This window comes from Brachyhypopomus gauderio, chromosome 20, assembly GCF_052324685.1.
Source record: "Brachyhypopomus gauderio isolate BG-103 chromosome 20, BGAUD_0.2, whole genome shotgun sequence".
NCBI classification, from domain to species: Eukaryota; Metazoa; Chordata; class Actinopteri; order Gymnotiformes; family Hypopomidae; genus Brachyhypopomus; species Brachyhypopomus gauderio.
The window spans coordinates 7,805,693-7,820,075 of NC_135230.1; the positions used below are offsets into that span (position 1 = coordinate 7,805,693).

The window sequence follows — 14,383 nt, forward strand, 5'->3', positions numbered from 1 at the left end:
GTTCACTCTCTGTCCATTATGCACCATGGGATTTGGGTCATGGTGAAATGGAATAGACATTTTCAGTGGATGTAATTGCTTGCGAGGCCACTTCCTGTTGTAATGATGTCATCAGGGGGGGTTAGGGTCAAATCCTGTCTTCTGACAATAACTTACTTTCCCACACAGTTTTGAATCTTTGCAGAGACGTTAGCAAACCCTGACTCTGCCAGTTGGGGTCTCTGTTTAGGTCTTAAAGTAGCAACTGTCATAAAGTCCTGTGTTAAGCCAGTGTGGATAGGTTATTCAATATGGCATCTGGCTTCTGTTTAGCACCCCCTACTGTCACAATGTGGCATTGCACAATTGCTAAACCGTTTTGGCTGTGCCAGAAAAGAGGAATGTTTGTTTTGCCTTAATGTACTCTGGAGAACTGAACAGTAAACCCGACAGTACAGGAGCTCGCTCGCCCACCGAGCCACGCCTGGCCACGGCGTGCAGAACTGGGCCATGATTCTGTTGGGCTCTCCTGGTGTGCCTCTGTTGATTGTTCCATGTCATTTCCTGTCCGGGTATCAGGCGCTGGTACGACTTCCTCCCCAGATATCCCAGAGTGAGGAAGTCCTGCGCTTCTTTGAGACCAAACCAGATGACATCAACCCTCCTGTAGAGTGAGTGTCCCACACGCACGCACGCACATGCACGCACGCACACACACACACACACACACACACACACACACACACACACACACACACACACACACACACACACACACACACGCATACATGACTGTTTCAGCACTGCCAGTACATCTTCACTATTACATCTCCTGTCTTCATTTTTACCTCGTTCTTCACTCGTCTGTGTGTGTGTGTGTGTGTGTGTGTGTGTGTGTGTGTGTGTGTGTGTGTGTGTGTGTGTGTGTGAAGTACGTTGGCCCTCAGGCGGTGCTGTAATTAGCTGTACCTTTGTGCTCTGCAAACGTTCAGCTTTCGTTAATACACTAACCCAGCACAGAGACAGAATCCACCTGAGGCGGGTGGTGGTGGTGGTGGTGGTGGTGGTGGTCGGGTAGAGACGGGAGGGGGCAGAACCGGTACCAACGCTGCTGTGTTGCGGCCACGTCTGGGCCAGCATCTTCAGCGGGGGTGGGCCAGCATCTTCATCTTTCCCATCCTCTCCCTCCCTCTGGTTTCCCGTTTTCACCTCTGTATGTGTTCATGTGGGTGCGTGTTTGTGTTTAAAGGACAACACATTGATCATATGGTACAGTAATAAATGATGGAGAGGTTACCACACACACACACACACACACACACACACACACACACACACACGCTACTCTCAGTACTACTGTTACTCTTCTACTAAACCTGAGTTTACAACAGTAACACAGTAATTAATATTATCCTCATCCCAGACTTGTGTGTGTGCTTGTTTTTGTTTGGAAGGTGGATTGATTTTGCTATGTTCAGTAGAAGATGAATGATTATGGTGAGATTTATTGGGCAATAGGTCAATGATTGTTGATGCGTGGATACTGCAAGAAGCAGAGGTTGGTGTGTGTGTGTGTGTGTGTGTGTGTGTGTGTGTGTGTGTGTGTGTGTGCATGCTGGGTGTGGTAGAGGTCTGGAGATATACAGTCTGGGCGTCCCTGAATCCTGTACCTATTAAATCAGTACAAACCAGGCACGTTGGCTGTCCTTGCATGCACGAGAACATTGTGTGTGTGCGCATTATGTGTGTGCGTATCGTGTGTGTGCGCCTGTGTGTTTGTGTTTGTGTACACATATGGTCATGTCACACACTGACTCGGCCCAGATGGATAGCATGAGTCTGATTACCTTCAGTCCAACCATGGTGTGTGTGTGTGCGCGCGCGCGTGTGTGTTCATGCGTGTTTGCGTGCGTGTGTGTATTCATGACTAAATTATGACAAAGTTGTTGATATATGAATAGTATAACCCAGTAGACATTTGAGACAGATATTCTCAGAGCAGTCGGACTTCTAACCCTGTTCACTGTCCATTATAACACACCTACATCTGATCAGTATAACAGACGCTGCCAGCTAACGCCGTCACACTGACTGTGGGAATTTCACACAATGGCAGCTTAGTGATTAAACAGAGCTCAGAACAGGGACCTTACTCACCTCGTAAGTGTGTGTAAGTGTGCATGTAATTGGAGCCGCTCTTCAATGTTGTTGTTATATATGCGTGTGTGTGTGTGTGTGTGTGTGTGTGTGTGTTTATCACCTGCATGCATTGATTTCTGTCCAGTATAATAGCTCACTCAGGTCATGGGCCAGTATCATTCCAAACAGGTCCACACCGTTTCACTGGTTCGGTTTTGTGTATGTGTCTCTGTGTCTTGCGTGTGAAGCTGGATTCAGACTAAGCCTGTCAGGCTTGTCTGAGGGGCTGTTTTCATGCCTTACTAGTGATGTTCCTCTGCCCAGCATTGCCGTCTCACTCCAGTTTGTTGGTCTGTCTGTCTGTCTGTCTGTCTGTTTGTTGAGTGACGTGGGTTTGGATGTGCATGTTTTATTGTGGCATCATTGAGGTTCTGGTGAGAAACTGTTTGATGTGTCTTTTTTAGAAGACCACGACTTGCTGATTTTATGAGGGTTTCCAGGTGGAAATCCCCCAAGGAAACACACACACTCATACTCAGATACACAGACACACACAGACACACAGCCTAGTTCACAAGATAGCTGTTCAGGCTTGGGCACCTAGAACAAAATGCCCTCAAAATTCAGATGGAAATCTCAAAGTTCAGATGGAGGTCTAGAAACAGACTGTCCTCTCCTGAACTCTCCACAGTATTCATGCTATTTCGAGAAAGACCGAATGCCAATTTGCCTGTGAGAGAGGGGAGAGAAGAAGGGAAGACATTTTGGACAAAGGTGGCCTTTGAATGCTCAGAGTAACCCAGGACTTGTTCATTTCTTCGCTAGAAACACACGCGCAGACACACACACCTTTCTTTAGAGCATTTTTGTCACAAGATCAAAGGTCTACAAGCGACTTAATCTTCCACATTACCACTACAACCACCGTCAACAGAAAACAACTATAGCAACAATCAGACAGCAACAATCAGACAGCAACAATCAGACAGCAACTGCTGCAAATTACATGAAACTGTCAACGTATGAAAATGCCCCCTGCTGGCAAGAAAATGGACTGCAACTTCATTCCATAAAAGCATGCCTATATCGTCTTTGATCCAGATCAGATGTTTCTGCATCGGATTTCTGCATCAGACGAGGATCAGTTGCGTATGCCCTCAAAAAGGTCTGACGCTGTTTACACCTCACGGCGATGCTATGAGTCACTCCAACACTTGCTAAGACATCACTTGTACCATTTCAGTCCAGGTCCAAAACAGATCCAGATCAAAGCACGTTCTGTTCTGCATTTGTCATGACTTGATTATCTTTTTAAATGACAGGATTAACCTTCTTAAATAGTGATATTTCCCTTACTCTTCCCAGTACCACGTTTGGCCACCAGAGGTCATGTTTTGCTCTTTTAAAGACCCCCTCCCAGTGTAAACAGATGGCAGAAGTAATTCTGAGCATCACATTTGTATCAGCTAGGCTGAGATCATTTAGGATGCACATGCTGCTACTGCAAGGCGCTGATGCTGTTCTGAGATCAGTATAAACTGGCAGTTTACACAGCACACAGAATTGCAGCCTTGCCTCCTTACACACACACACACTACACGACAGACTCTAGCTTGGACACCGAACATCCATGACTAATGATTAGTGTAGTCGTCAGCCTGGGTGGAGACATTCCTCTGTGGTGTCTCCTCCTCCACCCTGCACTGTGAGCGTGGGGTGGAGGTCCTCTGGGTGGAGGTCCTCCGCTCTGTGTCTCACATGTCTCCTCGTAGGACAGCACTGACGACTTCAGATGATTCATTACAACAGAGAAGGAGGAGAGGAGCATTAAACCCCTAGGAGGAGGTCAGTTCAGTGTGACCTTTGACCCTGTGAGCCTAGAAGCTTTTTGGCTAATTAAAACAGCAAATTAAAAACCCAGGGGGCGACCTAATGATCTGCTTCTCCATTTAGGGAGGACGGTGGGTAGGGGGATGGTTCAAGGGGTGTGGTGGTTAGTTCAGAAGTGGGTGGGATGGTTACTATAGAAGAGGATTGGGTGGTTATCTTGGAAGAGGGCGGGGTTTACCGTGTCCTTGAAGGGAGATTTATCGTTGGCTCCTGGTCATGTGGGTGTGTCTAGACTGAAGTCCCGCCCTCACCTAGGAGGAGTGAGTAACCTGGGAAACAAGGCAATGTGGGAGCCATTACAGAGTTGCAGCGTGGAGGGCCACAGAGCCTCCCGGATCAGAACAGAACATGGAGATTAGGGTGGACTTCAACAAGATGGAGATTAGGGTGGACTTCAACAAGATGGAGATTAGGGTGGACTTCAACAAGATGGAGATTAGGGTGGACTTCAACAAGATGGAGATTAGGGTGGACTTCAACAAGATGGAGATTAGGGTGGACTTCAACAAGATGGAGATTAGGGTGGACTTCAACAAGATGGAGATTAGGGTGGACTTCAACAAGATGGAGATTAGGGTGGACTTCAACGAGATGGAGATTAGGGTGGACTTCAACAAGATGGAGATTAGGGTGGACTTCAACAAGATGGAGATTAGGGTGGACTTCAACAAGATGGAGATTAGGGTGGACTTCAACAAGATGGAGATTAGGGTGGACTTTAACAAGATGGAGATTAGGGTGGACTTTAACAAGATGGAGATTAGGGTGGACTTTAACAAGATGGAGATTAGGGTGGACTTTAACAAGATGGAGATTAGGGTGGACTTTAACAAGATGGAGATTAGAGTAGACTTCAGGAAGGTGGTCTGGTGGTTGTGGAGTTGTATAAAGGTCCATGTATATAGGTGTGTATGTGTGAGAGAGAGAGAGAAAGTACACCGTTAGTGTGTAACTGGCACAAAAACCCTCTTATTAGAAGCACTTTGAAAGCCTTTGTCTTCACAGCCTTTTGACAGGCAGTGCATGTGAATGTATGTGAGACATACAGTGTGAGTGTATGTGTGAGTGTGTGAGTGTGTGAGTGTGTGTGAGTGTGTGAGTGTGTGAGTGTGTGAGTGTGTGTGAGTGTGTGTGAGTGTGTGTGAGTGTGTGTGAGTGTGTGAGTGTGTGTGAGTGTGTGTGAGTGTGTGTGAGTGTGTGTGAGTGTGTGAGTGTGAGTGTGTGTGTGTGTGTGTGTGTGTGTGTGTGAGTGTGTGTTATGACACCAAGACTGTGATGAGGCCGTGGATCTACACAGCCATGATGCCACTTGTGATCGCATAGAAGCGCTTTTATGAGACAGTTTAGCAAAGAACGAAAAGAACCATCATTTTTATTTTTATTTTTTGCATTGTTTCATGCTGTATTTTTCCTCTGGCAAAAAAATGTATTTGACGCAACTTAGAGTAAAATTATGGTTGTTGTTACTTAGCAACAGATGTCTGGCAGAATGACGGTACGGTGGTATGCTATTGGTCAGACTGAAACTGGTCCTGAGTCAGATTGCGTGGCCTGAACTGTGAGCATATAATCAACAGAATGTAAAGTCTGTGACAGTACAGGCATAAGAACAGCCCCGAGTGTGGCTCGGTCAGTCGGTCCTGCACCGCTGTGGTGTGATGGCGTGGGTAGACGGCCCGTCTCCGCTCTGGGCCGCCGCGTCACCACCCGGCGTACCGTGGGGAGTTGGTTCGGCAAGGCCAGGCCAGTCGTTAGCAGCACGTTCACCTCTCTGTCAAACACCGTCTGGTCATCTCTCTCTTATGTCTTCTCGTGACGCTCTTGCTCTGCGGTGTGTGTGGTGTGTTGTTGCGGTGCTGAGTTGTTAAGGCCCCTGGGGGCCCGGCGCCCAGCACCACACACTCTCCCTCTGTCATTCGCTCTCTTCTTTCTTTGAGTGCTGCTGTTTTTCCTTGGTTTCTTGTTTTTTTTCCCCTGCTTGCTTTTCCACTTCTCTCTTGCTTATTTTCTCTTTAAGACATCTCTCTCTCTCTCTCTCTCTCTCTCTCTCTCTCTCTCTCTCTCTCTCTCTCTCTCTCTCTCTCTCTCTCTCTCTCCCCTTTGTTGCTCCATCTCAAATGTGAAGATTTGAGCTTTGAGATTTGAGGGAGACGGGGTCAGCGGATAACAGGTTCGACCTTCCCTCCCTCCCTCACTACATCTCTCTCTCTCTATCTCTCCCTCTCCCTCTTTCCCATCCTCCCTATGTTTGCCCCATCCCCCATCATCCCATCCTTATTTTTTCTTTCTGCACTCCTGAGGACATTGCCTCTCCCTCTCTCTCTCTCCCCCTTCTAATGTCTTACAGATGCGCTCTCTCTCTCTCTCTCTTCTCCTCCTCTCTTTTTCTCTTCCCCTCCCTTTCCGATGCTCTGTCTTTCCACCTTCACTCACACACCCGTGAGGACCTCCCGGCCCTGGAGCTCACAGGGGTGAACACCTCCTCAGCTCCTCCCCGGCCCTGCCGTGGGCGCTGGGCTTCACTTAATGCTTGTTTATCTCTCTCAAGTAGGCTCGGGTGGTCTCAGAACTCGTGTAAGTGCGCTTTGACGGTTGCTGACGGATTTTCTGACACAGAAAATTTGACTGAAATCTGGTGCTCACAGACACCATGAGAAAGTACACAGGGACAGACCACTGGTAGAAGAGTGCCGAGCTGGTGTGTGTAGGCTTGGTTTTAAGGCGCCTCTGGAAGGTTCCAGCCACAGGACTTCCTGTTCTCGGACTCGGTTCCCAACCGAAATGCTGCGTGACATTTGAGAACCTAAAGACGTTGCATTAAATGCCGGTATCAGTTGCAAAGACGGCTACGTACTAGCTTTGAACGCGGCAGATTATTACCTTAGCTAAGTGTGTGTGTGTGTGTGTGTGTGTGTGTGTGTGTGTGTGTGTGTGTGTGTATTTGGTGGTTATGGTGTGTGTTTTAACTGTACTAGTGCACTTCAGGCTGACTTTAAACGTCTCCAGGGATGTGACTCCAGTTAAGCACTTTTCAACATGTCCGCCCTCCGTTATATAATCCATAGTTCACTGTTTACAGGACCTCCAAATTTCAGCAAGCAAACACTGAGTGCTCCTTCTGTTTACAGCGCTAGAGTGGCAGAAACGTTCTGTTAACTCGAGTTACGCAGTTAAAATCGGAGGAAGAAACGGCACTCTTTATTTGACGATTCAGAAGGCATTTTTATAGCTTTTACCAAGTTTTGGTTTAAAAGGTGCCCACTTGACCTTGGCCAGGATCTGTGAATGAAGAGGAACATAAAACTGAAACTCCATTTCCCTGCTTGCCTCCCCCTTCATGGCCATAATTTAACAGTGACCACAGGAGCCATAATACTGGGAACTGTAGTCCTTTCTTTCTGTGCTTTAAAGGGTCCCAAGTGCCACCATGAGGTCATTACATATACTAGGATACTAGGTCATCATCTTCTATTTTCAACACACAAAAAGCCCCCATCAGAAGCACTCCCGTTTTCTTCAGGAAATCCACAGAAATGGTCAATGGAGGTCAGTGTGCGTCCACAATGAACCATAAGGGATCACCAGTTGCGCCGTCTAAAATAAGAACCTTTAAACTGGGAGCGGCGGTCTGGGTTTTCCCCCCCTGCTGTGTGGCGTGAATGAGTGTGTTTGTGGATGGCCAGTCCTTTGTTGGTGTAAACAGGGCTCGTTCACTTCTGTGAAGCATGGTCGCCTTCGGCTCCGTCACGATCCGGCCCGGTCCGACAAAGGAGGGCATTCTGAACCGCTCCGCCGTTCGGGAATGTTCCGGATGACCCCGGGCTAGATGGGCAGAAAGAGAGCTTTCATCTGCATGCTAGGGGATACAAAGGGAGAGATTGATAGGGCGGAGGATGGAGGGATGGAGATGGGGAGATGAGAGGAGAGAGGGAGGGTGAGGGGGATGAGTGAAGAGTGGAGTGGGAGGAGTGTGTAGTGTGGTGGGAGGAGTGTGTAGTGTGGTGGGAGGAGTGTGTAGTGTGGTGGGAGGAGTGTGTAGTGTGGTGGGAGGAGTGTGGAGTGTGGTGGGAGGAGTGTGTAGTGTGGTGGGAGGAGTGTGTAGTGGGGTGGGAGGAGTGTGTAGTGGGGTGGGAGGAGTGTGTAGTGGGGTGGGAGGAGTGTGTAGTGGGGTGGGAGGAGTGTGTAGTGGGGTGGGAGGAGTGTGGAGTGTGGTGGGAGGAGTGTGGAGTGTAGTGGGAGGAGTGTGTAGTGGGGTGGGAGGAGTGTGTAGTGGGGTGGGAGGAGTGTTGAGTGTAGTGGGAGGATTGTGGAGTGTGGTGGGTGGAGTGTGGTGGGTGGAGTGTGGTGGGTGGAGTGTGGTGGGAGGAGTGTGGAGTGTGGTGGGAGGAGTGTGTAGTGGGGTGGGAGGAGTGTGTAGTGGGGTGGGAGGAGTGTGTAGTGGGGTGGGAGGAGTGTGTAGAGTGTGGTGGGAGGAGTGTGTAGTGGGGTGGGAGGAGTGTGTAGTGGGGTGGGAGGAGTGTGTAGTGGGGTGGGAGGAGTGTGTAGTGGGGTGGGAGGAGTGTGTAGAGTGTGGTGGGAGGAGTGTGGAGTGGGGTGGGAGGAGTGTGTAGTGTGGTGGGAGGAGTGTGTAGTGGGGTGGGAGGAGTGTGGAGTGGGGTGGGAGGAGTGTGGAGTGTGGTGGGAGGAGTGTGGAGTTGTATCTATTGGTGAATGGACATGTAGGTGTCATGACAGAATTCTGCATTCTGTGTGTGTGTGTGCGTGTGTGTGTGTGCGTGGCAGCGGGGTGTCCTTACACTGCTGTACTTGTGAGTACTAAAGAGCAAAGCACTCAATTCTTACATGAGTCCTAATGGCTGAAATTATTGTTTTTACAAATGTAGTAATGGTGTGTGTGAGGGAGAGACCACACTGTCCGATTCTCTCGCGTTGACTCTGAGCTGTGAGAAATCTACGCTGCCATCTAAATCCTCACGTTACACTCCTAATAACTGAAGGATTAACACCCTAATCCTCTATTAGACACTATCACGCACATCTCCATTAATGTGTTTGAAAGCTCACTTCTCAACAGGATGTGCTCTGTATGGAGTAATACCTCCATAATCCAGGAGCTCATGTTGGTAGGACACCCGTCTGCAGCATTGGTGAAGGACACAGCAGTCGGCACCTGAAAGGGCTGCATGTGAAATCACAGTAATGGGTGTGACTGGGAGCGCCAGGTATACCCACAACACCTGGGCGCAGTGTTGGGGCAAAATGACTCTGTTGCATTTTGGTATTGTGTTAGCTTATATTTGGTGTCAGTGTATCAGAAGGGTTGGGCTTTGCATACAAAAGGCCTTTGAAGTGTGTGTGTGTGTGTGTGTGTGTGTGTGTGTGTGTGTGTGTGTGTGTGTGTGTGTGTGTGTGTGTGTCGGTGTCATTTTCTATCATCTCACACTTCTCTCCTTCATTCTTTTCCCCTTTTCTTTGTCCTTTAAAACATCCTCTTTACTGATTACCTCTTTACATTTTTCACTCACATTGACATGCGGTTTTATACATAGCCATACACACACACACACACACACACACACACACACACACACACACACACACACACACACACACACACACACACACACACACACACACAGCCCAGCAGCTAAACAGGAACTGAAGCCCGTTAAGCTCCTCCCTCTCTCCAGAAAAGGCGGGGTTTAGGGGTGGAGGCGGAGACATCAGAGCAGCTCTGTTTTGGTCACATGACCGGTTGCCCTTAGCAACTTGTGCTCCAGCTCTGGCCTCAGCATGCTTCCCCCCCCCCCCCCCCCCCCCCACCACCACACACACACACACACACACACACACACACACACACACTCACTCACTCGCTCTGCTCTCTCATCAGTGCCCGGATGCACGCACGCGCGTGTGTGTGTGTGGTCAGAGCAGGCAGGCTCTGCCAGCCGCCTGTGCATCAGGACGCTGTCTGATCAGCGCTATAATCATGTCTCTCTGCTGTTGTCTTTTTTACAGGGACTATGGCTCCAAGCGCAAGTCAGGTAAGACTTCATTCACATCATTCCTAACAGACCCCTCCCCCCTTCCCTTCAGACCCCTCCCCCCTTCCCTTCAGACCCCTCCCCCCTTCCCTTCAGACCCCTCCCCTCTTCCCTTCCTGGCTCTCCCAGACCTGTTGCCCTGCCTCGCTGTTAGCGTCTAGCACTAGCAACAACCTGCAGCCTTACTCAGCGTCTCCTGTACATCTATGTCCCTTTGTCCTCTGTTGGTTTCCTGGCAACATGGACATACCGCAGACCTACGAGGACGTCCAGGCCCGCCCTGGACTAGAGGAGGGGTTTAAATGAGCAGAGAGGATCGGGTACAGCCACTGGTCTGGACGTCTGAGGAGGAGTTGAACAGTGACTCAGGGGTTTTTTGTTTCGATGTTCCCTGTGTGGGGGAGGTAGATCAGGGCTGGGCTCTCGCTCAGAACAACTGGAGAGGTGAGGGGCGTGGAGAGGAGGGAGCTGACGGAGGGTGGAGGGTGGAGAGGGAATGTATGGTCATGAAGGGTGGGTGGTGTAGGGTGAATGGAGGGTGAGTTGTGGTTGATGGGTGGGTGGAGGGTTGTGGGTGGATGGTGGGTGAAGCCTGCCTCTCGGGTGCTTGGTGGTGCAGCTGTGCTGATGTCGGGATGGTAGTGGAAGCTCTGGAGGCCACACGGAAGTCATTCAGGTTCACGTTTAACTCCAAATGACGCCATCCAGATGGGTGAAAGAGCACCGTGCTTTGTTCATTCCTAATAGACGTGTGTGTGTGTGTGTGTGTGTGTGTGTGTGTGTGTGTGTGTGTGTGTGTGTGTGTGTGTGTGTGTGTGTGTGTGAGAGAGAGAGAGAAGCAAGGACATGGATGTCTATGGCCAAGTGCTTATTTCAAGCTTACCAGATGTACAATCTCCCACTCTGGGAAAACACACACAGGAAGCGAGGGTCAGTTTTACCATAATGCACCACTTCAGTCAGTGTATATAGATGTTAAAGAATAACTAGTACGCTTGGAAAGAAGACCACATCTTGCTTTTTGATGCCACCAAAACCCATTTGTCCCTGTGAAACCATTTTAATGTTTTTGATTGTGATCACCGCTGGATCCGACCTTAGTTTCCCCATACAGCATCAGAGCGTTGTAGTCCCGGAGCTCTTTAAGTGTTATTCTGAATAAGTCCAGATGACATCCCTCTTATGAGCTTGGACATCAAGCCATCTGTGATTGTTTACAAGGTGGTCATTTCACTATTGTTCATTACTGGGTTTCTTAAGTAATACAGTCTGTGTGAATTATGGCCCCTTTAAAAAAGCTTTTGCACAAGATTCTGCAGAACTCCAGATTCTGTGTGTTTTGATCAGGCTTTAGTTTGAACTATACCTAATTTTTCTAATTTCTATATAGTATTAGAGTTTAATGAATTAAAGATGACATAAGCAATTTTAAAGAATGATTTGACTAAATTCTGATAGTTATCACTCAGCTAGATACTGTGTAAAACGCCCTATTTTGAGCAGCAACACACTCTGGTTGTATTAACCAATCAGAATATTGACCACGAGCAAGTCCTCTCTTCATGCCTGTCGCCTGATTTGTGCCGGCCCGACTTTGGAAAGACGATTGGATGGAGGGCGGGGATGAAAGTGAGGCTGTGGACTGGCAGGACTTAGAAAAAACAGGAAATATCGTTTACTGCAGAGTATAATATATATATGTGGGACCACATCTATTGGTGGGGTTGACAGGTGGGTCCGCCTCTCTCAGTGTGATTGGCAGGTGGAACCGTCACTCTCAGTGTCGCTGGCAGGTGGGACCACATCTATTGGTGGGGTTGGCAGGTGGGTCCGCCTCTCTCAGTGTGATTGGCAGGTGGAACCGTCACTCTCAGTGTGATTGGCAGGTGGAACCGTCACTCTCAGTGTCGCTGGCAGGTGGGACCACATCTATTGGTGGGGTTGGCAGGTGGGTCCGCCTCTCTCAGTGTGATTGGCAGGTGGAACCGTCACTCTCAGTGTCGCTGGCAGGTGGGACCACATCTATTGGTGGGGTTGGCAGGTGATTCCACTGTGAGCATCAGTGGGAAAAATATGCATCTTCATAACTTGTGTGCATGGACGTCAGAGGGGGGTGTGACCTCATGGCGTCGTCAGTGCGCTGGAACGAAGTGTCGCTTGCCATCAAATAACAGATCAGCAGAGATTGTGTCACTTTCAGGGAACACAGAGCTCAATGACTCCGCCCTCACATGAAGGAACTGTGAAATTGTGATTTGCTACATGGCTTCTGTGTCCTTTAGACATGCCTTAGGTCGAGCTCAACACGGCCATATGTCGTGCTGAATTGGCCTGAAACAGGAGCCTTTTTCTCCAGGACAGAAAGCCCTCGCCTTGAGTTCTGTTTGCACTTTGTTGGTTTGTTGGGTTTGAGCCTCTCAACGCGTGGTTCATGCCTCCAGAACAAGACATTCCAGACGTTAGGAAGGAGGCAGCGTGTTGGGAGCTCGACACGGAGGATCTCGGCATGGGAATTTACCAGCGCTGAGGTGTCCATCTGTCAGACAAGATGGCGTCAGTCTCAGAAGAAGTGCTTCTGAACACCCTCAGGTCCTCTGTGTTCCTCAGGTCCTCTATGTTGAGGACAAATTCCCTGGAAGGCCATGAAGGCCAAACCTTGTGAGCAGTCCAGACTAGATCATGTAACCCATCATTTTGGTGGCACCAAAGAGTAGAATTATAATGACAGATGAAGCTTTCCAGCCAGGACTGGAACAGAGGCACTCTTCTGTCACACAGAGGACGGGTCCCGTGCACAGGCTAGCAGGTCCAGGCACAGCCCCCCTAGAGGGATCTAGGGGGATGTGGTGGCAGACTGGTGGAGATGTTCTTCATAGCATGGGTGGAGGAGAATGGTACAGGCCAATGGTTGCATATAAAGTGTGTGTGCAGTAGCGAACCGTGACCATTAAACCTGGGCACGCTCCCATCAAACCCCCCAACCAAAAAAAAAAAAAAAAAATTGTTTCCTCTCCTAATTAACTGCAATAAAGAAAAAAAAACGGAGACGACAGTACAGCTTTAGACATGCAATAAACAGTAATATCTGTACTAGATCACTTCTTAAGTAAAATAAGGTTCCGACAAAATAAGGTTCACAGCTCCGTGTTCCTCGGGAGCGCAGTGATGGCATAGTTACCTTGAAAAAGTAATCCGATTACTGATTACTTCTTTAAAAAGTAACTTAGTTACGTTACTGATTACTTGATTTTAAAAGTAACTACGTTAGATTACAAGTTACTTTAGTAGTTACATTCAGCAGCAAAATAAATTTTTCCAATACTCACTTTATTGAAAGTGCATTTTTAACAATGTATTGAAGCAGGTTTGGTAACCGAAGGAGAAACTGCTTAATCCAAAAATCCCGAGGAGGGAAACTTTATTGATAACGCAACCCTGGTGCGCGCAGGCGCCGCCCCCCAGTGTCACTTAAAGGGCTAAGACTCCTTGAGTGGCCAAGTGTCTGTCCGTTGCTACAGTATCTCCTGACATTACGTTTGTGTAGCTGCGCAGTATTATTTGTAAATTTATTTGTAAACGTAATACAAGCAAACTGTTCAGTCAGACAGCTACTTGTTGTGAAACGAAATACCATTAAAATTTCAAGCATTTTAAAGTAGGCTACGTTAGTCAAAATTCCAGCACTTTTCAAACGTGAAACACAAAGCAGCATTAAAATTCTTCAGGTAAATGTTCCTTCCACTGTTTTTGAGGGGTGTTTCTTTACACTACCACATATCGTTTCGGGAGGACACTGCCCAGAATGACTTGTAAAACGTGCTTGCGCTCTCACAGGGTCGCGCGCAGCGTGCGGAGTCGAGCGCTAATATAAAGCAAATATATATATATTTTACTAGGGAAAATAAAAATAGTAATGCACAGCTCACAGGCTTCCACTTAACCCCTCACCTTCCAACACAGATTGAATAGACACGGTTAAATAATTTATTTGCTTATATTTCTGTAATTGTTTAGATGTCGATTGTCAAACTGTAAGAAATAAATATATATAATATGATTTATCCAATTTTATGTTTTAAGAATATTTTTAGGCCCTCTGAGAAGGCATAGAGGGCCCTGACGATTCCCCACTAGTGTGTGTGTGTGTGTGTGTGTGTGTGTGTGTGTGTTCTTTTATGTACATCATTCATTTGAACTTTGCAACCTCATAAAGGAAAAATCCTTAATTGTTAATTAAAATCAGGCACTTGGAGGGGAAGACGTGGTGTACTGACCCGTTTCCACGGCAGCCGGTGCTGGTCTTTTCTCCCAGTCTTGTACAAATACTA

The 14,383-nt window shown here is 48.1% G+C and overlaps 1 protein-coding gene across 6 annotated transcripts in view; it reads left to right on the plus strand.

The window, feature by feature from the left end:
* sh3pxd2aa (SH3 and PX domains 2Aa) overlaps positions 1–14,383 on the plus strand; it is an 82,787-nt gene that overhangs the window by 34,902 nt on the left and 33,502 nt on the right. For all 6 annotated transcript variants that reach the window (XM_076982907.1, XM_076982903.1, XM_076982908.1 and 3 more), the window contains exons 5-6: positions 559–650; positions 10,030–10,055. In XM_076982907.1, coding sequence (XP_076839022.1) covers positions 559–650; positions 10,030–10,055 — 118 coding nt within the window. The remainder of the gene's footprint in view (positions 1–558; positions 651–10,029; positions 10,056–14,383) is intronic.